The following is a 26,171-nucleotide window of genomic DNA, read 5'->3' on the forward strand; positions in this document are numbered from 1 at the left end:
TTTGTTGTGCAATCAAGCATTGCAAGCTATCCAATTGCGTCATGCAGAAGCTGATATTTCAAGAAAAGCTATCAGTAACCTATGACCCTATTTGTAAAATTGAAAGGAGCATGCGTATACAGCTTGTCTGTTCGTCGTTCCTGGTCTCATGGCGGTACGGTCCGAGAATTTCACAGAAAATTGGTATTATTCTCGGGAACAAATCGAAAATTCTCCATCCCGCAAGTATGGAGTGGACCAGGAAAAAGAGTTGTCCTACCGTCAACAAGCTGCCAACCTTATTCAAGATATGGGACAACGTCTTACAGTGTATCTTTTTCATGATTCGGATGGCGTCTTTTTTTCTCCGCCATGTTGACGGGGAATTTTTATTTTATAGTCATTTTTACTCATTAAATCAGGTTGTTTTTCTTATAAAAATAAGTAATGTAGGGTCTACAGTTTTTAAAATATAATCATTTATATATTTTGTATAATATTATATATTTTTAATCGCAAAATTTACCGTATTTTGAATGATGATTGAATGGGGTTCAAGTAGCATGCGTGTGATGGATCGTTAGCCGCCAAATGTCGCAAATGAAGTGATCGTGGTGGGCCTAGCTATCTTAACTTTCTAATAAGTAGGTCACAGTGTACTGTTATCATATTTTATAATATTATGTACTTTATATTTTTGTAGATACTGTCTTTTTAAATGAAGTTAATTGCATAATAAACATGAAATTCATATCATTATCACAAAGTTCATCAGAGAGAGGTCATGCAGCAGTTTTCCTAGAAAGTTGATGAGTCATACTTTGAATATACCTACACTGCAGTGTCAGTACTGTCTGTAATAGCAAGACTTTTTATATTTTAAAGCTTGCGTACAGTAATTATAGTTAAATTGATTGATTTATTAAATATACATGAATAATAATATGTTAACATAATAGTTAATACATTGAAATCATTTAAATTTAATTATTTTGTTTGTCATGTCAAATAATATTAAATATTTGGATAATGGATGGGAAATTTATTTTATTATTATTTATTAATATTATACAATACAGTGGTTCCAGTCATCTACCCTAAATTTGGCCCTCAAATTTTTCAAGAAATAATTACGGAGAATGAGATTGACAGTAAATGTAAATATGGTGATATATTTATTTCAACAATATTTTACGAGAGTGGTTCATCCAGCCGAAGCTGATCATTAGGGACCCCCACAAAAATACATCATGCATGACAAGACATAAACATGTAACAATAAAAATTAAATTGAAATAAATATAATTTATAAAGATAAAACAAACAAACAACAACTATTTAGAATCATAAATTAAATATAAAATAGACATAAATAATAATTTAATAACATAATACATCATTTAAATTTAATTATTTTGTTTGTCATGTCAGTTAATGTTTGAATCATGGTGGCAAATATGTTATTTATATTATACGATTTAAAAAAATCCATGTATTTGGCCTAGTCTTACCATTATATCAATGAAAGTATTTTCCATTTTCCTTAATGTTGAATAACAGTAACCAACTATGTATCAATACTGCTATAGTATACATGCACAGGTTCTACATGGTCCATTCCTTCACAAAGTTCCATCGCAATGTAAGTCTGATTTTTTTTTTATTGACTACTGTATAGATAATTACTTTTTGCAGTGCAGTAGTATAATTGATCTGGTCTTCCTATCATAGTAATTAACTTTATAACACTTCTAGACTTATTGTGACCACCATCCACATTTATATATATTTAATGATTTATTAAGAAAATAATATGTATTATTTGTGGAAACTAATATTAATAAACCACAATAGCTAACGGACATAGTCCTGATTACTAATATTCGAATGTTTTTATTTTTAGGTAATCGCGCCAGCCTGTTTATTTTTAGGAGCAAAAGTAGAAGAACAACCCCGCAAATTAGAACACGTAGTTAGATTTGCGTATGCTTGTTTAAATCGTGAATCACAGCAACAACTAAACCCCAAAACTGAGGTACGTTCTATTTTGCACAATGTAGCTTATGTTAGAAAACTTAATTTAAATAATTTATTTTATTTATTCGGTATAATAAAAATACATCCAATTACAAAACAACAGTCAAGGACTGAAATGAATTGCACTACAAATATATAAAAATAGGATAAAATAGCTATAAAAAAATAAAACCATCCTATTAATATTGAATATCGTACCATGATTAAGAAAACAGACATGAATAAAAAAACATGCACTACTTAAATATCTTACAACACTGCGGTACCAGATTTCAACAAGGAGATATAATTTACAATATAGTTATCTTAAAATGTTTGAAATTTAAATATCTGAAGCTTTTAACCATATTATATCTATTTACAGCTGTATTCGCAGTTAGCCCAAGAACTTGTAATAAACGAAAGCATTATACTACAGACATTAGGTAAGTGTGACATTTATAATTGTCACTCAATTACTATAAAAGCTGCTTGCCTATTGACTATGCATTGTTTTCATATTTTACTGACAAATTAATGGATTAATTGCTGTATTTTTTCCTTATTGTATGTACCTTTGTTTCCGACAAATCAGAAGATTCGGTACTAACATTTTTGTTAGGTTTTGAAATTGCTGTATTTGTTCCCTATTGAATGTAAATTCTTTCTCCTTTGTTTCTGACCAATCAGAAGATTCGGTACTAACATTTTTGTTAGGTTTTGAAATTGCTGTATTTGTTCCCTATTGAATGTAATTCTTTCTCCTTTGTTTCTGACCAATCAGAAGATTCAGTACTAACATGTTTGTTAGGTTGAAATTGCTGTATTAGTTCCCTAATTGAATGTAAATTCTTTCTCCTTTGTTTCTGACCAATCAGAAGATTCAGTACTAACATGTTTGTTAGGTTGAAATTGCTGTATTTGTTCCCTATTGAATGTAAATTCTTTCTCCTTTGTTTCTGACCAATCAGAAGATTCAGTACTAACATGTTTGTTAGGTTGAAATTGCTGTATTTGTTCCCTATTGAATGTAAATTCTTTCTCCTTTGTTTCTGACCAATCAGAAGATTCGGTACTAACATTTTTGTTAGGTTGAAAGTGCTATATTTGTTCCCTATTGAATGTAATTCTTTCTCCTTTGTTTCTGACCAATCAGAAGATTTGGTACTAACATGTTTGTTAGGTTGAAATTGCTGTATTTGTTTCCTATTGAATGTAATTCTTTCTCCTTTGTTTCTGACCAATCAGAAGATTCAGTACTAACATGTTTGTTAGGTTGAAATTGCTGTTATTTGTTTCCTATTGAATGTAATTCTTTCTGACCAATCAGAAGATTCGGTATTGACATGCTGGTTATCTTTTGTTAGGTTTTGAAATTGCTGTTGACCATCCTCATACCCATGTTGTTAAGTGTACTCAATTAATACGAGGTAAGTGGCTAATTAATTGGTTAATTAGCAAAAAATTAAACATTGTCCCCAAAAAAAATACATTTCATACACTCATTTCCAATATTACCCTTTTTATAATAAAATACATAAAGATATCTTTCAATCTGTTGGAAAACCAATCATGCAAAACAAGCATACATTTATTTGAATATTTTATAAGGATATATTGTCCTTTTACGATTGTTTGTTATTAAATATTGATATGTTTAGAATTTGTCTACAGTAGAAATTTTCAATCATACAATTTGTACCGGTCAATATCAAAATAAAAAATAAAGCTGTAGATAATCTGATGTTTTGATTTGGATTACGTTCATAAAATGTTACATACAGCAATGAAACCTAGTTAAAATTTTTATGAAAATTAACTTTATGCACAAATTGCATTAAGAATTGAGGCTTTCTACTGTTTGTATAAGGATGTTACATGCATGACAATTTACGGACTTTGTAGCAGTCACAATTGTGTTGAGTGTTGTTTATTCTCCTTGAGGCTAATTTGCTAATAAGTTACTTTTACTTCACTTCCTTTGGTGACGTTGAAACCTGATTGGCTGACTTACTCGTTGCTGCCTCTTCTCTGTCGGCTTGTCTGTGTGACCACTTCCAGCCAGCAAGGATCTATCCCAGACCTCGTACTTCATGGCGACCAACAGGTTGGCTGCCCTTTTGTCTTGTCTCTCAATTGGAAAACTCAAAGCCATGGCATTATTTGCTGATCCAATTTTGGTAGCAAATATTACTAATTTATAATTTTCTTTAATAATACAATAAGTTTCATATTTTGGACAAAGTACATTTTGCCATGGTTTACAGTTTCCCTACCAACTGACTACATATTTAAACTGGTTGTAATTTTTTGTGCACATCGTTAAATGGACCGTTGGGGGTTAATATCAAAAACTTGGCAAAAGACAATAACCATGGACTATCATGTTTGAAAATGTTCCTGATGTTTACTGATGGCACTATTAGACACTAATAACACCTTTGGTTAACTAATGATGATGCAACAAAAAGTTACAGCTAGTCAATGTCAGTATTAAATATGAGGACTAGACATAGAGGTCAAAGGTTAGACTCGTAACAGAGATCACAGAGGTGGTGACCTTAACGGTCATGAGCTGTACGGGTAAGAAAAAAAAACACACAAATGGTTCGATAATCTATTAAAATAGGCTAAGGCAAGAAAGCCACCAAACTAATTTATTATCTTCTTTATTTTTATTAGAATAACTGCAGAATTTATCTAAAATCCAGTTTTTGTAATAAAAACCTTGATGAAATTGTTGGAGAAATATCCAGAGATGAAGCTTTAAGATTTTTTGTATTATTATGCAATTATGATTCTTAGTGAATAGAGTTCCTAACATTTAAATTTAATTTTAGGTTTGAAGTATACCCTGTACAGAAAGATACACATATTCAGGAAGTTTAAAGCCTGAATGTTCTATACATTATTTTAAAATTATTAGAAAAATTCAATGCTTAACAAGGTATACTACAAACGATAACATAATTTTAAATTTTGTAAACAAAGTTTTTTTTTTTTAATTCTTGCCACAAGTAAATAAGTTTGCTATGTTTATATATAGGATGTTGTGTTATCATATCTATAAACATACCAACTCCTAGTTTTAAGATATAGAGATATATTATAAGTTCCTGCAATATATTACTAACACTAATAAAAATATTATTTATAATTGTTTGTAATCTAGTCTTCATCTGACGACGTTTTGCCTTCGTTATAAACCAACTGCTGTAGCATGTGCTTGTATACATTTGTCTGCAAAATGGTCCAAGATGCAGGTAACTATCTTTTATCAAAATGTTCTAATGTAAGGAACAAAGTTGAGCTTTACCTTTGTTGTGTCATAGTTCAATCCTCGCCTTGTGACCTAGTCTCTGCCCTAAGTAATACTCTTTTTACTAGCAAAATTCTAGGCCTATTTTAAAGGACAAATGACCTGTATAGAGCCAATTGTTATCCCTGATTTCAATTCTCTTAACCAAAATTTTTTTTTTATTTCAGATACCCAAGTCAAGTGATGGTAAAAATTTCTGGGAGTATGTGGATAGAAATATAACAGTATCAGTTTTAGATGGTAAATTTCTCATCTTTTGTAGTTCCTGCAATTATTTCATTTACCATAACCAGCCCACGAATTTCACGTCGGCAATCGGCAATTGCCGACCTTATTGCCGACCTTAAATTGTCAGAGGACGGCAAGAGATTGCCGACCTAGAAACTAGGCTAGATCCCTCCTTTCAAGCCTCCTAGCAACAACATGGTACTTTAAGGGATCGTATCATTTAAATTTTAACAGGCATATTCACCACCATGTTGTGTTTAGTTAACAAACCATGGAATTAAGATGATCCCTGAATTCACTCAACCATTACATCATTTTGTGTGTGAGCTGCATGCTTTCTCCTATCAACCAAGCTGGCTGGGCACAGCGCGGTGCGCGACAGACCTGTGTAGGGGAATACCCTGTTATGCCAAGCAAGCAACTATGCTCTGTGTACGGCTAGCTCCAGAACCATGATGTTCAGCAATTAATTATCAAATAGAATTTATCTTGTAGATTTTAGTGTTAGGTTTTTATATTTTAGTTAATTTTGCTAGTTCTTTTTGCATAACATATAGCTAGGGAGGCTAGGCCTAGCTAGGCCTTTAGGTTAGCAAGAGGTTTAGGCCTTGGGGTGAATTTTCTATTTTTAGAACTGCCGAGACTGCCGACCTTGGCGAATTTAAGGTCGGCAATTTTTTGCCGACCTTCTTTTTTCTGAATTTCGTGGGCTGCATAACACGGTTCATAAACAATATGCAATTTAATGTTACGTTTATTTATTCGACTAGCATAACATCAATACAATATGAATATATATAATATGTATTTTTAAAGAGATAAAAAAATGCTTGGCAGGGTCAGCTTAAGCAAAAAAAATCGCTGTTACTCTACAGTCGCCTACCCCTCATGGTTATTATTGTAGAACCCCCTAATTAATCACTTTCCTCAAATAGAGGTTGTACTGTTTGTAGCCAGGTGTATTATATGCAGATAAGTGCATGGCGTGTTAATTTCCAATTATTAATATTTGGTCACCCTACTTTATTGATTCGTTATAAAAATAATTGCATTGTGTATATTGTAATCTTCTCTCTTTTTTTTTTACAGATATAACTAGGGAATTTATAAAAATTATAGAAAATAGTCCAAATAGGTTAAAACGGAAGCTGACATTAAAGGTAATTTATTTATTTATCTCTGTCAAAAAGTTGGGCTCATCTAAGTTTCAACACCATAGTGTCTATGGCATTCAGCACTTAGTGGATATGTGCGCTGTATATATTTTTATTATCTCTCTTTAATCTCGAATCAATTCTGATGCTTCCAACACCATATCTTTCCACTTAACTGTAAACTATTTTGTATTGAATGTACTCGCTATTAATGTTTACATTTTTAAAATTGGTTTTATTGTTTAACAGGCGCAAGCTGAAACAGATTCAAAATCAAAAGTAAATGAAAATGCATCAACCAGTAGCAGTAGTACTTCAATATTTGATGTCGATCCTGGAAGCTCTTTACAAACAGATGCTTTGATGCTGGGTATGAGTGATCACACAGATGGAAAGAACATGCCTCCTGTGGCTCCTTCAAAGTCGACCCTAAATCTGAACGAATACAAGATGATGAAAGAAAAAGAAGTGAAACGTGAAAAGGAAAAAGAAAGATCAAGAATAAGAGAAGCTCAAAAACTTGAAGAGCAAAAGCATTTAAATCACAAACGATTAATGGAACAGGAAAAACATAAAGAAAGTAATAGTCAAATGCAAAATGCAGCTAAACATGGTGAAAGTAGGTCGCATGAGATGCAGGGTCACAGTAGCAGTAACAAGGCAATTACTGATCAAGTGAAACATGGAGATCATAAATGGTCTAGTTTGCATACTGACAACCCTGAAAAAGTAATTGATAGGTCCCAAGGACATGGGGATGCACGTCGAACGCATGACCGACCTCGTTCCCATCATGTGCAAAATCCGCATGCCCCACCTCATAGCGACAAAACGCATAGTGTTAAACCAAGCAGTAAAGATGTCAGACCACCAGATCATAAAAAAGATATTCGTAATCGTCACCATCACCAAGAGAAGAGACCAAATGAGAATCACAGACATCAAAGGCCAGTAGAAGAGCCCCGGTCGCATTCTGACCAGCGGCACAGAACTGACCATAGACATCCTGATGGAAAAGTGGCCATACCTAAACATAAACATTTACATGAAAAACCAGTAGACCAAAAATTGCCAGATTTTGAGCAGAGAGAAACATTGTCTATACAAGATAAAACAAAACAAGATTATATACTTATGAAACCAGAAAGCCTAGTTGAAATGGACATACTTGGAGCGCTAAAAGAGGAGTGTTCTAGTCCATATATACAAAGCTCACAAAAACCAAGTCCTGTACCAACAGCGCAATTGGATTATAAGGCTGCCATAGCAAAAGATTCACGAGAGTGGTTTAAGCAGGAAAGAGTTCCTAACCACCAGTCGCTAATTCAAGAGTCGATGCAAGGAATAAGTAAAAAAGAATCGGCAACTCAACCAATAGTTTCCAAAGACCGTAGGAAAAAGTCTGCAGAGCACTTAACGGAAGCAAAAACATCCAAGGGGAAACCTGAAGTTAAGGTTCATCCGGAACAAGTCCATGTGAAGTCTGAACACACTCATGTTAAGTCTGAGCATGTTCCTGTCAAGTCTGAGCATGTTCCTGTCAAGTCTGAGCATGTTCCTGTCAAGTCTGAGCATGTAATATCAAAACCTGATTCGCCTAGAATAAAAAAAGAATCGGTAAAGATGAATATGGATCCTTTACAAGCTGAAAAGGCAGTCAAAGTGAGGAGAGATTTTCAACAAGAATCTATGTTATTGAAGCCTGAACACTCTGTTCCAACCATGAAGTCTAGTCCAGTCAAAGTTAAAAAAGAAGTCAACCATGAGTCTATGAAATTGAAGTCTGAGCATCATGCCAGCCCTGTCAAAAATCGAAAAGGAGTTCTTCAAAGTCCAAACAAAGCAAAGAAACGTGTTTCTTCCAGGCCAATTAAAATGGCCGAAACCAGTACATTGGATCTCTCCAGTATCGGCATCAGCAGTATATTAACTCGCACGGAGTCGTCCATTGGAAAAGAACTAAACAGGGAACAGTCCAAAACTACTCCAAATCCAACAACCACAAAAACAAAAGAGGTCAAGAAAGAAACTGCTGTTAAATTAGATTTTAATTACTCAAAACCAGTCCTTCAAAAAGGAAAAAGCGAACCAGTTGCACCTCCGAAGAAGCGCATCAAGAACATGATGCAAACTCAATCTCAGCCATCTAATTTCGACGCTGAACACTTAAGTGTGCCTCACCATTCATCTCAACATGCGACGCAGCGTACCACTCAAAAAGTACTACCTGAACAAATGCTAGCAACAACGGATATGTCAAAATTAGATTCAACAACTACAACGCATTCAATTCAGCAACAGAAGACTCAAGCTTTTGTCCAACATGTGCAGCAACCATCTCGGCAACATAAAACCGAATCGGCTTTACCGCAAAAGGTGACGCAACATCAAGCAGTTCATCAACAAGTACCTCAACCAATGTCTACCAGTAATCCAGTGGAACCTTGGTCAGACATCATACACCCTGCAGAGATCCTAGATGGGTCAGACTTCATGAATATGAAGCAGGACATGTCACAACTGGATGACTTCTCTACTGGTTTGCTTCCTGGAAGTTTATTTGATTTTCCAAGTAGTGAAGTTACAAATCCTGTTGGTATGAATGATTCTTCTAATATACTAGAACAGCAACTGGTTGCTTTGACGCCAACAGTAGACACTTCATATTTAACAAAGGACAAAGCTGTTAAAAAATCTGAAACAAGAGTGAAAAGAAAAGAAACAAGTCCAGTAAAGCAAAGTAATAAACAACATGCAAGCCCAGTAAAACAAAGTAAACAAAAATCGATTCCTAAAGATGTCCATCCTGCCGAAATATTGGATGATATTCCTGTTAAGAAATCAAAACCTGTTAAAAAAGAATTAGCGTCACCAACGAACCAGCTAGATTTTGATCTTCATCCAGCTGAATTGTTAGCGTCTGTTGCTCTGCAGGCTTCGTCACAACCGAAAGAACCTTCAGAAGATGGAGAATTAGTTGGTGACGACTCTCTTATACATCACACAGAAATTGAGAATCCTGCTCTTTTACGTGTTAGAAATGAAGAACTGGTTACGCTGAAGACCTCGGAACCAAAAGAACGAGATCATGAACGCAGATCTTCAGAACATAGGCGGCATTCAAAACACAAGCATTCTAGTGAAAAGAAAAAGAAAGATAAAGATAGGGATCGACACCGAAGTAAAGATAGGTCGTCAAGTCGCAGCAAGGAAGTCCACCACTCGGAAAGTAAAGAACATTCTAATGGCACCGAGGCTGGACCGTCTGTACACGATGAACAGCCAACCAGCGTACTAACAACATCTGGAGGAATTAAACTAAAGATTAAATTTGGCAACTCTTTTGACAAACAGGCTTCACCATCTGCAGGTAGCTCACCTCTTAGCATGAAAATTGACCTCAAAAAGATCCATTCATCAAAACATGATCGTGATGGTAAACATGAGAAGGAACGGAAAAAGGATAAGAGTTCGCGACATCATAAACACAAGTCCCATAAGAGATCTCACAGTCCTCTGGAGAGCTCCGCCGTGGATCCTCCAGCATCACCGGCAAAGCGACGAGCTACAAACAGCAGTCATCATAATTCACTGCTCAGTTTACCGATGCCTCCAGCAGATCCAAAAAAGAAAAGTAAGCATTCCTTAAGTAACAGCAATGGCGACTCGCCTGCAAGTAATGTGTACAATTTTAATTGATGTTACAGAATAGAAGTTGCGGCAGTGGCTGCATTTGGGTATACAACCATTCCAGAAGACTCTATTGCAATTATAAAAGTGTATTGATACAGTTGACAGTTTATCTATAGAAAACTTTTACCGACAAAATTATCATGGCTTGATATAAAGAAAGTTACGTACAGATTAATGTACAAAAGAAAATGGAAAAAAAAGAGAATTTTTAATTTTACTTTCTCTTTACAAATTGTAAAAAAAAAAGAATGTTTTCCTGGTGTATTCAATTTAATTATGGAAAAAAATAAATTTGTATAGTTCTTTTAAAATTACCAATTTAATATGATTTTGGTGACGTGTTTATAACGTAAAGTAATTTTAATTAAACATTTACCTATGTTTTTGGCTATATATGCTGTATTTCAAAATTGGTAGAAGAATATAAAAAAAATTAATAAAACAAAAAATTTATGAAAAATACAGTAATTGATTTATTAGTTTATCATTGTGCATAATTAGAGATAATACCAGCTGTGGTAGCATTCTTGCATTTTGTATTTGCCAAGATAATTTGTAAGTTGGTTAATATAAGTGAATTAAACCGATTTATTAAGCTAGTACTGTAAACCAGCTTAATAAATGGTATAGAGAAATAGTCTTTACATATTTCTCTATGGTTTATTTAAGTTAAGGCTAAGTTAGTAGGCTAACTAAGCTAAGGCTAAGTTAGTAGGTTAACTAAGCTAAGGCTAACTTAGTAGGTTAACTAAGCTAAGGCTAACTTAGTAAGCTAAGGCAAAGTTAGTATGTTAACTAAGCTAAGGCTAACTTAGTAGGTTAACTAAGCCAAGACTAACTAGGTTAACTAAGCTAAGGCTAACTTACTAGGTTAACTAAGCTAAGGCTAACTTACTAGGTTAAGTTAAAACTAACCTAGTAAGCTCGGTTTAAATTTACTTGTAAGAAAAAACGTTCTGTACAGTATCAAACATTAACTGTTGTGCATGAGTCGTTTATAGTGTAGTAGAAAACAGATTGATATAAACACAAGAACCTCGGCTTGATTGCAACATGATTTCAAACAAATTACTTTCTACTTTGTATAAATACATAGATATATAATATTATATTGCCATTCATTTTGAAGTCTTGGACATACATGAGTATTCGTTCAAGCTTTTATTCTTTAGTAATAGTTAATATACACTACAATCAATGCCTTAAGAAAAAATGGAAAATTTTTAGATAAATTTACTGTTAAATATTGTTTATTTTCATATTTAGTTTTATTAATAACTGCCAGATCAGATATGAAGGTTTTGAGTACAGTGAAATTAAAACTGTACAATGGGTTTAAAATTTTAAAGTTTGAGTAACATTTCAGGAATATATACTACTTTTGTCGTCGACCTAAACGAATAGATTAATAATTTTTTTTGCAATTTATTGTATTCAGTTTCTTCATAATTTAAATATAGTTTTGTATTTTTCAGTGAAAGCTTTGATATGAAAGAAATTAATGTTCCAAACACGTTTTTATCAAAGTAAATTATAATCATTATTTTGTTGAAAATGATTCTTATTCAATGGTGAACTACTACTGTATTAAGATATTGCTAAGAAATTAGAAAACTTTTCTTTTTTTATGGATTATTTAAAGACTGAGAAGTTGCTGCTCAGAATGTGTAGCGTGTAACAATAAAACTTGATATATTGACAATTTGTACATTTGCTTTTACGACATGGTTCATTTCTGTATTTATATTCAGTACTCCCTTCAGTCTGAAGTTCTGTCTACACTATCAAACTTTATGCGATAAAAACAATGTGATGTTCCCATATATGGACATGATGAGGTCATATCACTACCATATATGGGCATATCACTACCATATTTGGGTATATCACTGCCATATTTAGGCATGTCATATTTAGACAGAGGTTAAGACAATTTCAAGACCTGGAATCAATGATGTGCTTTATTTACAGTTGTTGACGTGGTTCTTCCACAACGGAGTGGAGTTGTGGCTTGGTGGTTATGATGCTTGGCTACCACTCCAATGGTCCAGGGTTGAAGTCCCGTCACATGTCTGGATTTTTTCTAAGGACCAAATTACTACTCAACTCCCAAAGACTTGTAATAAGACTTTGTTTATGTAGAGCATCTTGTGTATGTTTGTCTTGTGAACATCTGAGGGTCCCTAATGATCAGCAATAGCTGTATGGATCACCCTCATTGAATATGGTTTTTAAAAAAAACCTTTGGAACTGCATTTTAATTTTTCTTTTTTCACCCAGAAACGACCACATTAAACAGAATGGCTCTGCATTTCATTGGCTTATTAGACATGAACACTCTGTGAACAATTCATCCTTTACTGCTGATAAGATCTAAATATATATACAGTCAACTCACCAAATACCGGACACCTTTGGGCTGGCATAATGTAACTGTTACTGTACAACTCTCCCAATATCGAACATCTTAGTGCTGGCCTAATATGCCTGGTTTTCCAAAAATGTCAGGTACTGTATTCAGGATGTGTGTTTAATGGTAAAAATGAATTTAGAACCGTTGACAACCAGACGCTCTCCCAAAACCAGACTTTTCTTGAGGTCCAGATTCCAGTATTGGGAGAGTTGGGAAATGAGAATTTAAATTGGAATAAGTGGTGTAAGAGAGCAAAGTACTGCAGGAGGATGACTAAATACAGGCTCCTTATTTGGGCATTAAAAATACTGGCTTGTCATATCTTGTCTCTTGATGAGAAAAACATTATTTCTTCAAATATGTTAAAATGAATGAAGATTACAAATACTAAATATTTTATCTTTCTACTTTATTCATTAATTTCATTCAAAATATTAGTTATACAAACCGAGTTTCCATAATATATACATATCTGTATTACATTTGCAATGTTCTCCATGTTTATACAAAATAAATACTATTTTCAATAAACAAATAGGACTTATAATGTGTCTGGATGTCAATAAACAAATAGGACTTATAATGTGTCTGGATGTCAATAAACAAATAGGACTCCATATTGTGTCTGTATTCAACTGGAAAGGTACATATCACCACCAACATATACATGGATCTACAACCCACACAATCAGATTTCTATCGCAAAATTGTATACGGTACCTGAATTATAAGAGGACTTCTTACAATATGCTTTTGCATAGAATAAAACAATAAATTTTACATATATTCCATATATTATTCTAATATTTCGTACATCTGTTTTGGACGGAATAATAAAATACTAAAAAAAAATTTTTTACAGTTAAAATAAAACTGTTTTATATCAAAACAGCGTGGGTCATTTGTGTGTTTTGTATTGCAATAAGCTGCCAAGTTGAAATATACAAAATAAATAATATATCTATTACAACATTTAAACATTTCAAGGTGATAAATATATCTCAAACATTATATAACAATCTCCATTTATTGTTAGTCATAATTGATAGAGTTGAAGCTAAAGGCAAGTTGTTATCCCTTATACCCCAACGCTATTATTACTAACAACTACACATTTCATTTCAGTATATGAGGCATATTCTACTCAGTTTTTAAATCAGTGGGTGGCTAGGCCCTACTTTGATACTGAAACTCTTAAAGACAGAAATAAAACAAATATTTGTTTGACAGAAATACCAAATGTAATGATTAAACTAATGTCCTATCATGTCTATTGAATTTCTAAAGATTCAACCAATCAGAGCACATGCATTTTTCAAAACTGTGTTGCAAGATCATGGAGTATGACAGTTCATACAATGATAATTTTTAAGTCATTACTGGTATAAAATACTTGTTTTTGGAATGTGAAATGACCAAACCACAAAAACAAAGAACCAAAGGCCACAACCAGGCAGTCAATTTCTGGCAAACAGGGAGCAGGAGGTATGTTTATAAAGCTAGGCCTATCTCAAATTGATCTGTATCAGGGGGCCTAGCTAGAATAATGAATGGGACTTGGGATGCCATAGACCTACCAGATGAATGTAAGCAATAAAATGTATTTAATTCACAACATTTCAAGAGGGTGTACCAATAATCAACATGAGCTGATTTATGATAGATTATATAACATTTATTATTAATATTATTACTAATATTTTATTGTTCACTGCTAGCCATATTCGTTAACACAAACTATGCACCTCACTTTTTCTTAAGATCTGTCTACACTATCACACTAGTTTGACAAAAAAAGTGTGATGTGAATATGGTAGTGATATGACATCATCATGCCCATCACATTTTTTGGTAACATAAAGTTTGATAGTGTGGACAGAGCTTTAATATGTTTCCTTGTTTAGTTCTAAGCTAGAAGGCACTGTATGCGGAAACAATCTAATGATTCCTTCATTTTAAGTTCTAGAAGGTGAATCATTTAATTTGTGTCCACATGGCTTGGGGTTATGGCACATGTGAGTTTCAGTTTAAAATTCACATTCACATCAATGCTTGCAGGAATTCCTTACACTGAGTTAGCTCATCCTGTTCTGCCCGTGAAAACTGTTCATTTAGCCGATGAATTTCTACGGTTCCTTTTTCATTTGATACAGCCTGAGAAGAACATTCAAAATGTTAAGCTCTGTCTACACTATCAAACTTTATGTTACAAAAAAATGTGTTGTGCCCATATATGGACACGATGATGTCAGATCACTACCATATTTAAGCATATCCCCACCATATTTGGGCACATCACACTTTTTTTGTCAAGTTTGATAGTATAGACAGAGTTTTAAAGTATTCTTGTATTATAAACATTAACGTACATTTATTTACTTTTAAATTCGTAAGAATGTAACTTACCAGCTCAGGTTCTCTCTCAGACCTTGCCCTCCTGGTGGCGCTGTGATCATTTGACAATGATAAACATTTTAACCTATAATCACAACAACAACAAATAATGGTGATTCCAACTTAAATAATTCATTCTAAGTGGGACAAGCTTCGCGGTTTTCGTTTGTCTGTGTAAATTGGCCTTTATTACTTAAATAATATTATCACCTTTTATTATTAAACTGTTCAGTTCGTATAGGGTTGCTGTCACTCTTTAATAAATCCCATATAAACATTTTTGCTGTGACGTCAACAGAGAAGAAAACAGCTGGTCGACTACGAGACCATGCTAAAGACACCAGGTCCATCCCATTGGTTGAATTTGACCATGTGACTACAGGGAACTCTGTAAAATAAACAAAACAATGATTTATGCCTACTTTCATAGGACAACTATTGTTACTGTGGATTAAGGGATGAGATTATATGATCTATACTGTAATTCTGAAATACTAAGTGAAAAGCATATTTTTATGATTCAATCATGAAAAATATACATAAATAAAAGCTATTCAGCAAGCTCTGTCTACACTATCAAACTAGTTTGACAAAAAGAGTGTGATATGCCCAAATATGGTAGTGATATTCCCAACTACAGGTAGTACTATGACATCTTCACATTTTGTCACGTCAAATTTGATAGTGTAGACAGAGCTTTAGACAATGCATTGTACACTTACCAGATTTAGTGTGATGTAGACGAATGCATCCATCTCTACACCCAACCTTAAAACAACATTAACATTTACTATTACTAGTAAAAAAGAAAAGGGACAACACAACAAAATATCCAATTCTCATATAATATCTTTCATTGAATATTTAAAATTATAACTTACCAGGAAAAAGGGTAAACCAAACGGATGAAAATCCACTGCCAGGATATCTACTGGAAAATCTGAAATAAGAAGATCCATTTTTCAGTGAATAAAATCAAAGATGACAAAATGTTTCTTAAAGTTTCTCTAGTTTCAGTTGGGTTTTATCTGCTTTAGACAAATAGAATTAGCATCATTAAAAATGTTTGTTTTATTGTATGAGAATAACCATGAGAATCGTATTGTCACATCATTTAAAGTAAATTATATGTATAAATTACCTATTTGTGTATGGTATAACCTGGGCATATCAGCTGTGCCATTGCGTGTACAGTGCATAATGTATCCCTGTAAAAATGAAGAGAGAAAACACATTAAGTTTAACGATATTATGCGATTCCAAAATATGACTTATACAATACGGTATTCTATTTATTTAGTCAACTTTGTTTTACAAAAGGGTAGCTCTAACAGCTGTACTACAACAGTACGCGTAATTTTTTTTTCCAGGACGAACGTGGGCAGAAATCATGAATAATTCATGAATAATTATGACATAATAGGGAACATTATAGAGGGCGCTATATAAGCATGCAGAGAGATTAAATAATTAGTGTAAACAGCGTTTGCCAACCGAAATGTTTAGTCTAGTGGTAAAGGCTTTAACCTATTACACTGGAGCTCTCGGTTCGAGGTCTTTCATGAACATGTTTTTTTTTTATAGTTGAGAGAGATTATTTAGAGGGTTAGGTTTAGTATATTTAGGGAGTAGATCAGCTATCTCGCAATTCTTTATAATAGAAAATAATTAAGGTAATGAATTATTCATGATTTCTGCCCACGTTCGTCCTGGAAAAAAAAAACACGCCAACAGTACAGCTGACTTGAAGAGGCCCTCTAAATCTATTTATCTTATTACAAAAAGCTTTTTGTATTGATACAATTAAAATAAATTTATATATTCGAACATTTATAATAATATGACAATATAAATAATACAAAATGATAAGTAACTCACTGCATCGGTGGCAACATAAAAATGATTAGCGTCTGTTTGAGAGAAATGTAAATGACGTACAGAAAGATGGCTCACATCTCTAAAGGTTAAAAAAAAGGCAGTTTTTTTAAATTTTTATTTTATTTGATTGACATGCAGTAGCTATTTAATGTCAGATAAAATAAATTATCTTACCTGCGTGGGTCTTTGAGACATATAGATGAGCTCTTCATTAATTTGATTTTACCTCCTGGAACTAGGCCTAAGAAACAGAGATATAATATGTTATTTTCATTTCTGTGATTTTTATATATTTTTTGTTTCTTTTGTCCGTTTTGTTAGGGCGTCCCTGACACAAGCGTTTGCTTTCTTGGTGACGCCACCATTATTTGGAAATAAATGTTATTTTGATTTGATATGTACTGTATTATTTTTATCAGAAAAATGAAACGCATACAAAAATTATAATTCTAGAATTCTAATTCAATAAGTGAATTTCACAAACCGACCTAGATCAGATTGAGATCCTGCAATGTCCACTTTGTCTACCTCAATCACAACCTACAAAAAATCAAATGTAGAACATGTACTAATTCAGAATCGTTTATTTGTTCTACTTTGGGACTTTCCTGTGAAATAAACGAGGGGAATATAATATGTTTAAAATTCAATTCAAATAATCTTTAAAAGCTCTGTCTACACTATCAAACTTTATATTACAAAAAAATGTGATGTGCCCATAATATGAACATGATGATGTCATATCACTACCATATTTGGGCATATCACTACAATATTTGGGCTCATCAATAGCATATTTGGGCACATCAAACTAGTTTGATAGTGTAGAATTGAGCTTAACACTACTGCACATATTATTAAGTGGACTATTTGTCCTAAAAGTGCCCCCTTAATAGGGGTTTCAACTGTAGTATAAATGTACAGTTTATTCACCCAGAAAACAACTTGTCCCCTCTGTTCCATGGAGGCTAGCTGGAATGCTACACCTTCATCCTTAGTAGACTGAACGCTGTCTGTTATGGAGACTACTGGCTGGATTGAGACTACTGTACTATGATGATTATCTTCATTAGATATTCCATCTGTGCTGTATGTTGGTGGCTGAATATCAACAATACTTGCTTTTGTACTAAGATGGAATGTTGAGTGCATTGTGGAAGGTTCCCTCAAATCCCATGCAACTACTGAGCCATCAACCTGAAGAAAATACATGTTTTTTTCTTTGAAAGCCTACTAAATCATTGACATTGACAAAGTTTTGCATATCAAGAAGATTAAAGACTCTTACAACCAAACACCCTTAAGCTCTGTCTACACTATCAAACTTTATGTGATATGCCCATATACGGATATGATGATGTCATTATCACTACCATATTTGGTCATATCACTACTATACTTGGGCACATCACATAATTGTTGTCAAACTAGTTTGATAGTGTAGACAGAGCTTTAGACTGGCTTAATAATCTGCTTTTCTAGAAAGGCTGGCATTTCTTTTGGATCTCAAGAAAAACCTGGTCTCTTGGAGAGTTTTTAGTTATATACAAATAATACAAATTGACTCACTGTTCCAGCAAACACAGAAGACGTTTTAGTCGGGCTAAAACAGCAGCAAGTAATTGATGATTGACATGAAAGCACTCTGAAAATAGGATATAATATATATACAATACTTGATTTTCATTAGATCTATAATCGTAGTCAATAGTAACTATGATTTAAATATAAGAATGTTACAAAATAAAAACCAAAATGATCTCATACCTTTGGGGTTTATTTGGTATATTCAGATTCCATAAACATATAAGACCAGCTCCATTAAGGTTATGTTTTAAATTTGACTACAAAAAAAAAATTTAAAAAATTGATGATTTCACTATATTGTTATATAGTAATGCTAATAAACAATAATAATTAAAACACAGCAAAAATACAATTTTAAGAGCGAAAAATGTAAAATTAAAAGATTACTGCTTTAAAGGTAGCCTGTTTAGCAAGTCTATATAATAAGCACAAGGTTAAAGACAATATTGATTAGAATATCAATAAAACATCAAATATAACTGAAAAAAAACAACAATTGAAATTCAATATTATTAATATACTATAAAGCAGCAAGCACTAGACATACACAATGTTAAAATGGGTTTTATGAGCATCAATTTACAGTATTTATAACACTTTGGATAATATTACACTATTACAATATATGCAGTATATATTAATTAAATTCAACAGTGTACCTTTTTTAATTTGTTATCCTCCTCCTTCAAAATTAAACAGAGGTTTCACAGAGGGTTAAAAATGATTAAAATCACATGAGGAAATTGATTGTAACAAAGAATAGAGCGTGTTTATATAAATATTATTGTCATCATTTTGATTTATTATTATTATTATTTTATTGTATATTGTTGTACTATTGCTCTCATTTTAAGTTTTACTTACAAGTCTAGGTAAAGTATGAGCTGTCAGCAATAGACTGGTTTGTACTGGATGAAACTGCACTTGTAACACATCACGACCTAAACAATTACACAAAAACGATAAGAAAATTACAAAAGCACTTTAAAAACTTGCATGTGACAAGCAAAGATGGACAATGTTTTTAATTTTAATAATACAAGGGAATATACATATTCTGTGCCTGTGATGTTTATATAGAGAACTATATATTGATATGTAAAAATGTGTACAGCAAAATGAAACAAAAGTGGGACGACCCCATAGAAGACACAACCAGAAACCCTTTCAAAATGTAATTTTTTCTTCTTCTGCAGGCGAGATGCTATGGATTTGGATACCACACAATTGAGCTGAGGTCTATTTCTCGATCATTAACACTTCATAGTGTAAATGGAACTGTAAGTATGAATTCTGTTCATTCATCAGAAGTTGATTTATTTAACTATTTTTTAGCACTTCCCTTCATATATTATCTTTTATATATGTTACAATGTTTATATTTGTGGGTAAATAAAAGAAAAGAAGTGAGTAATTTATGGATTTGTTCTATGCTCCCAAGATAACCTTTAACCTACCCATACCTTCAAGAAAAGGATGTTGCATATTTAAATGAGTGAATCCCTGACTGAAGCAGAAGTTACTTGACTGCAGGCTACTAAGGTGATTGGCTGCTTCTTCCTCCTCCAAGAGTGTACACACTACACGTGATGCTTTCTCTAAGAAGTGTGCGAGGCGCATGGAATCTTCTCCTTTAAATATCGACCTCTCATCTTCATTTAACGTCTCTCCTAAAATATATTTTTCATACATGTTTGATTGACAACAAAAAGATTAAAACAAGATTTCACACATTAACAAATTTATCATCTAAAGCTCTGTCTACACTAGCAAACTTTATGTGACATAAAAATGTGATGTGCCCATATATGGACATGATGATGGCACATCACTACAATATTTGGGCATATGACACTTTTTTGTCAAACTAGTTTGATGGTGTAGACATGATAGAGGTTAATAATCTAGAAATAAGACTTCCAATTTTTTAGTTTAAAGTCAATCATATTCAACAAAACAAAGTTGCTTATTTTACCGCCACAGCCCTTTGAATCATTGGCAGGATGCTGCGTCCATTTTGTTTCCATTTCAATGTCATCAGTCTGGATTTCACGTTCTAAATTATCTTCGTTACATTGTGCATAAGCCTAAAAAAATAGTATAACAAATATTTAAATATATTTCAGAGTGTTACATAATTCAATTCCAATTCTTTATTCATCCTGTGTGGGGAAATCACACATCTTAAATCTATAAGATCCATATTCAACCTTTACATAATTCATAATATGGCCTTTGAAAAAAATTTATTTTGAACTTTTATTTAACAGTTTAATACTAGTTGCAACACAAGAATTTAGTTTTAGAAAATGTAAAGAAAATAATTAATTAACAAATTATAAAACAAAACCATTATCTTAATATCTGTATATGAATTATGAATTAAATTTCTATTTCAATTTAACATAAAGTTGCACTACTTTCTCTGACACTGACAACAACATATTATCTTATTGGACTACCCAGCACTTACCTGTTTTGTATTGGACTGTCCAAAGCTTCTAATATAAAGATCATACTCATTGACCGGTGCCATGTCCAGTACATCAAAGCCAACTGCATCTAGGTCAAGCAAAGCCATAAGCTCCTGACCACGTTTACGAGTTTTCTGAGAAACTTTATCGCTAATCTGACGTTGTTTTGCAGCAACAAAATTAACAAATGTACGACCAGATGATCTAGATGTTGTAGGTCGTGCTTTAAAAAGTGAATTTAATAAAAATTATTTAAAATTGTGAATTTTGTGTTGTTAGTACCATCAACAAAACACAACTTGACAACCAAGAGATTATTAAGCAACAACTTATTTCAAACTTAACTTACATGATGGTGATGATGATACCGATGGCTCCTAAAAGAAATAATTTCATTATGTAAAATTAATTTAAGATCTAAAAATCGATAAATAGCATCTAGCTCTTTGAATAATATACACTGTCTGTCTACACTATCAAACTAGTTTGACAAGAAAAGTGTTTAGTGCCCAAATATGGTAGTGATATAACATCATCGTGTCCATATATGGGCACATAACATTTTTTTGTCACATAAAATTTGATAGTGTAGACAGAGCTTTATGTCGGCTGAAATCATCTACAAGAGCTCTTTACAGTCCTGATCATCATACATTTAAAAGCTTACTATATTATTTTACTGCAATTTATAACTTACCAGGCTCCTTCTAAGTGATGCTTCATTTTCTTCAGCTATTGCTCTACGTAGATCATCATACTCAGAGCTCTGAAAGAATAAATAACAAATATATTATCAAAAAGCTAAAAATATTTGAGCACCACCTCTCAGTACTTGAAAACAAAATAGATACTCTTAAGTCTTAAGTCCTGTCTACACTATCAAACTTTTGTGAGAAAAAAAGGGGTTGTGCCCATATAATATATTAAGAACTTAGGTGGTCTGTGTTGGCTTATTTAAATTACTTACTGTAGCTGTAGTTTTTTCAGAATCATCATTATCCTCATCTTCAAAATCATCATCATCATAATCCTGAAAAATGACAACAAATATGATAAATCATAATTTGATAAAAGAAATTATAGCAAGATGTGTCATCCTATAATTTAAAATTAATCTATGAAAACAATTAAAATTACCTCAAAATCATCATCCTCATAATTATCTTTATCTACATGATTATTTGTTGCTTTTGAATTTTCAGTTTTCTTTTCAGTTTCTTTCTCAACTTTGATATCATCCTAGTTACGCAAAAAGTGAAAATAAATTAATTCAACAATGGAGAGTGAAACAACTTTGACATCACTCAATCACCTCAACAAATAAGTGGAGAGTTACCAAGTACCTTTAAAAGACACCCAATCACCTCAACAAATGAATGTGAGTTTATAAAACAACTTTGACATCACTCAATCACCTCAACAAATAAGTGGAGAGTTACCAAGTACCTTTAAAAGACACCCAATCACCTCAACAAATGAATGTGAGTTTATAAAAGATCACCTCCCAAGTGAGCGTAACTCGGTTATCTATCAAACAAACCTTTTAAATAGCACCCAATCACCTTATTGCATTAGTATTATAATTGAGGAAAAATAAAGAAAACTGTTTATTGGCAAGTTCCAAATTTGATAAATTAAGATGATTTGATGATGTGAAAATTGGAGAATGTAAGGTAAAAAGAGGAGAAGGTAAACTTTGGAAAAACAGGACAATTTAATTGTCTGTATCAAAAAATATAGCTGGCATAAATAGAATATTTTTCTCATGAACAACAATAGCATATTGACATAAGAAAAACAATATTTTTAGTTATATACATGTACATAGAAGCAAAGCTAATTATTTCATGATTTTGCTTAAGAAAAACAAACAGAAATCAAACAAAATAAAGCAAATTTTACGGGGGATTGCTGAATGATGAATGTTTGTCCAAAGATCTCATGGTCATCGGAATTCTCGCCTATTCTGCTAACTTCCTTACATTCAATATTCTGTTTCAAATTTGATAATAAAAAAATAAATTATATATTTTTTTTAAAGTGGATTTCTCATTTATTTTGGTATAATTTTAATCCATTCAGAACTACATCAACTGCGAAAAAGAATATGTAAACACTGGTCACAGGTAAACATGTGTAAATAATTATGTTTTATGTGTACACTATAAATATATATATATATATATATATATATATCGATAAAATGTTTTAGATTTTGTTAAAGATGTTGTCACTCAATTCCCAGATGTTTACCTCTTTTCTTTTCCTATTTGTATCCGAATGTTCTCTTTCTTCTTTATTTTTCTTACGTTCTTTATCATCTTCATGTTCTCTCCGTCTATGTTTTTCATCTCGTTTTCTTTCATCTCGTTCTCTACTACCGTTCTCACCGATGTCTTTCTCCTTCCTCTCATATCTTCTCCTATCTTTATTTTTGTCTTTGTCTTCTTTATTTTTACTAGGTTCTCTATCATCCTCATTCTCTTTAAGCCTTCTATGCTTTTCATCAGTGTTTTCATGTTTTTCTTGTTCATCTTTACGTTTTCTTTCATCTCGCTTTCTTTCTTCTCGATCCCTGCTACTGCCCTCCTCATGATTTTTATTCCGTCTCTCAGATCTTCTTTTACCTTTATCACTGCTACCATTTTCTACAGCTTCCTGTGTATACATATGACATATTCACAAGCATAAGCACAAAAATAACAACAAAAACATTGCAATAATAGCTCTATAAACCTCTGTCCCAGCAATGTACTTCAGAAATATCATTAACAATGTTCTGAGCCTCAGCAGGGAATAATCTCCATCACCATGTTTAGTATGGCTTTCAGCGATTTCACTTAGAACAATCACATAATTTTAAAGCATAATATTTAAAATCTGATATTAAAGTACACAAGTACAGTAAACATAATCCATCTGACATTTAAACAGCCTAAGCATTACTTACCCTATCTCTATGCCTCTTTTCACGCTCTTTTTCTTTTCGCTTTCTTCTTTCTTCCTCAGTCTGTAAATAAATTATAGTACGTTTATTTAAATAAACATTTTTATTGGATAATTTAAATATCTGCTGTTCATGACAGTTAGATGATAGCCCTGATTCCATAAAATTTAATTAGACACAATAAGGCCATTTTACCCCACTGTGAATTTAACCAGACTACTGTAGGTCAGGCCCATGGGACAAAGTCTGGCAAGCAAAATCACATACTTCATCACGATGCCTTCTTTCTTTTTTCCTGTCCGAAGTCCCTACTTCATCCTCATTATCTGCATGTTTTGATCTTTCTTTATCTTCTTTTTTCTTCCTATCATCAGAAGGATTTCCTGATTTTGTTCGTTCTTCTTCCTTTCTCCTTTCATTCCGTCGTCTTCGTTCTTCATCATCGTCATCTTTAGGTTTTCTTCGGTCTTTAATATCCTAAAAAATCATAGAATATTGTATTTAAAAATATGCTATCATGTACACAGTAACAGTAAACTTTATTTCTCGGGAAATATGAATAAACACAGCATGGGACAATCTCTTCTATACAAAACATGGCATGGAAAAACAGCCATAATACTACCACCATACACAAGTAATATTCATACAAGAGTGTTACGAAACTCCAATAATTTTAACTTGTCAAATGCGAGATATTCAATAGACAAATACAAATATTCTTTTTTTCCGCGTACTGTAAGAGCATGGAATGTACTTCCAGAATGCATTAAACAAGCATCATCACTACAAACCTTTAAATCAACACTTTGGACAAACTTAGATGATTGTACAATCACTATTGCACCACTTGATAGCATGTACTGCCAAGTCATGGGCTTCAATTTAATGCAGCAATCGATTTATGTATATTAATGTATGGATGTTGGTTTGTTTGTTTTTTTGTCATTGTTTGGTCAGTTTTGTGAAGTTAATAAATTTTAAAAAAATAAAAAATTATAAAACAAATTCAGTTAAGTATGATGTTTGCACACCGAGAGACCAGCCCCCTGGCGCATATACCCATGTGGTCCTTTGTCAGTATTCATCCAGATCCAGATGGGAATTACTGTATTTATTATTTATCGCTTACTCTTTCCTTTCCACTGTGCTCTCTTCTATTCTCATTATCTCTTGTCGTCTCATGTCTGTCTTTTCCTCTACTTCCACCCTTTTCGTCTCTTCTTTTTCGCCTGTCATGGTCATCTCTTTCACCATCTTGTTTACTTCTCGACTCTTTAGATCTTTCTTTTCTGGTCTCTTTCATAGAATTCTTTAACTCATCTTCTCCCCATGTATCTACCAGTTTTTTACGCTGAAAGAATAGAATTTTGTTTAATGCTATATAGTAAATAATATATACAATATGAATACAAATTTGAAAAACTATTATATATCAGTTTTGTTTGTAGCGTAAGGAAATTCAAACAATCAAAATCTTTGATTTTCTGTTTAGTACCTGAAACACATCAATATATTATTATTATGATTATTAATTACATATTTAATATTATTACAAATATTAATTATTATTCAGTTTTAACATAATAAAATGTAGCAAATTCAAAATTATTATATAGGCTAGGATAATATGTATATTATTATTACTATTAGCCTAGTAATCAAACATTTGTACTAGCCTAGCTAGGCCCAACCCTAGTTACTCTGTCATCTGCTAGGGGTAACCGTTCCTGATGGCCTGGCCTCCTCTCTGCTCTCTCCAGCCCGTCCGTGTGGCAGGCAGGCCTACTTTACTAATATTATACTACTACTACTACTAGGCCTTTAGTTAGGCTAGTAGTAGTAGTAGCCTAGCCCTAGCTAGAGCCAGCCTGGCTTACTCTAAACTACGTCCGGCCTAGCTAGCTAAAGTCCATCATTATTAATATTAAACACTTGTGAGTAACAATATAATGTATGAAATGAACTAACCCTTTCAGAAGGCATAGTTTTTAACCAAACGTAGGTTTTAAATCAACTTAAATCATCATGTTTACGCCGATGTTTATTTTCATGGACGGTGGAATGAGTGATCTGCGCATGCGATTGT

The 26,171-nt window shown here is 32.7% G+C and overlaps 2 protein-coding genes across 4 annotated transcripts; one reads left to right on the forward strand and one right to left on the reverse strand.

The window, feature by feature from the left end:
* Window positions 1-52: 52 nt before the first annotated feature.
* On the forward strand, window positions 53-12,097 carry LOC140041046 (uncharacterized). The gene is made up of 10 exons (XM_072087416.1): window positions 53-309; window positions 1,540-1,621; window positions 1,883-2,014; window positions 2,381-2,441; window positions 3,363-3,425; window positions 4,057-4,102; window positions 5,168-5,258; window positions 5,482-5,554; window positions 6,632-6,702; window positions 6,946-12,097. The coding sequence occupies exons 1-10, from the start codon at window positions 149-151 to the stop codon at window positions 10,393-10,395; spliced, it is 4,230 nt and encodes a 1,409-aa protein (XP_071943517.1). The 5' UTR covers window positions 53-148; the 3' UTR covers window positions 10,396-12,097.
* Window positions 12,098-13,228: 1,131 nt separating this feature from the next.
* LOC140041048 (cytoplasmic dynein 2 intermediate chain 1-like) lies at window positions 13,229-26,151 on the reverse strand. Of its 3 annotated transcripts, XM_072087418.1 has the most exons (27): window positions 26,054-26,151; window positions 25,215-25,436; window positions 24,350-24,559; window positions 24,086-24,145; window positions 23,389-23,793; window positions 23,038-23,127; window positions 22,273-22,374; window positions 22,103-22,165; window positions 21,833-21,901; window positions 21,485-21,512; window positions 21,135-21,358; window positions 20,637-20,748; window positions 20,125-20,331; window positions 19,526-19,602; window positions 19,321-19,344; window positions 18,842-18,918; window positions 18,644-18,719; window positions 18,008-18,271; window positions 17,563-17,614; window positions 17,249-17,315; window positions 17,075-17,153; window positions 16,338-16,404; window positions 16,078-16,136; window positions 15,919-15,964; window positions 15,407-15,584; window positions 15,209-15,281; window positions 13,229-14,956 (listed from the first exon to the last, which is right to left on the reverse strand). In XM_072087418.1, the coding sequence occupies exons 1-27, from the start codon at window positions 26,066-26,068 to the stop codon at window positions 14,843-14,845; spliced, it is 3,060 nt and encodes a 1,019-aa protein (XP_071943519.1). In that variant the 5' UTR covers window positions 26,069-26,151; the 3' UTR covers window positions 13,229-14,842. The 3 variants fall into 3 exon arrangements, with proteins under 3 accessions (XP_071943519.1, XP_071943521.1, XP_071943520.1); XM_072087420.1 differs by lacking the exon at window positions 23,038-23,127; XM_072087419.1 differs by lacking the exon at window positions 19,321-19,344.
* Window positions 26,152-26,171: the final 20 nt, after the last annotated feature.

Source organism: Antedon mediterranea, chromosome 2, assembly GCF_964355755.1.
Source record: "Antedon mediterranea chromosome 2, ecAntMedi1.1, whole genome shotgun sequence".
In the NCBI taxonomy this organism is placed as follows: domain Eukaryota; kingdom Metazoa; phylum Echinodermata; class Crinoidea; order Comatulida; family Antedonidae; genus Antedon; species Antedon mediterranea.

What these genes read in the sequence shown, in the direction of transcription:
- LOC140041046 (XM_072087416.1), top strand. Translation starts at nt 149, where the DNA reads ATGGCGGTACGGTCCGAGAATTTCACAGAAAATTGGTATTATTCTCGG. An exon ending in GTGTACTCAATTAATACGAG is followed by an intron (nt 3,426 to 4,056) that starts GTAAGTGGCTAA and finishes GACCACTTCCAG; the next exon opens with CCAGCAAGGATCTATCCCAG. An exon ending in AACAGTATCAGTTTTAGATG is followed by an intron (nt 5,555 to 6,631) that starts GTAAATTTCTCA and finishes TTTTTTTTACAG; the next exon opens with ATATAACTAGGGAATTTATA.
- LOC140041048 (XM_072087418.1), bottom strand. An exon ending in CTTCTGTGTTTGCTGGAACA is followed by an intron (nt 18,272 to 18,643) that starts GTGAGTCAATTT and finishes TATTTTCTTCAG; the next exon opens with GTTGATGGCTCAGTAGTTGC. An exon ending in GTTATACCATACACAAATAG is followed by an intron (nt 16,137 to 16,337) that starts GTAATTTATACA and finishes TTCTTATTTCAG; the next exon opens with ATTTTCCAGTAGATATCCTG.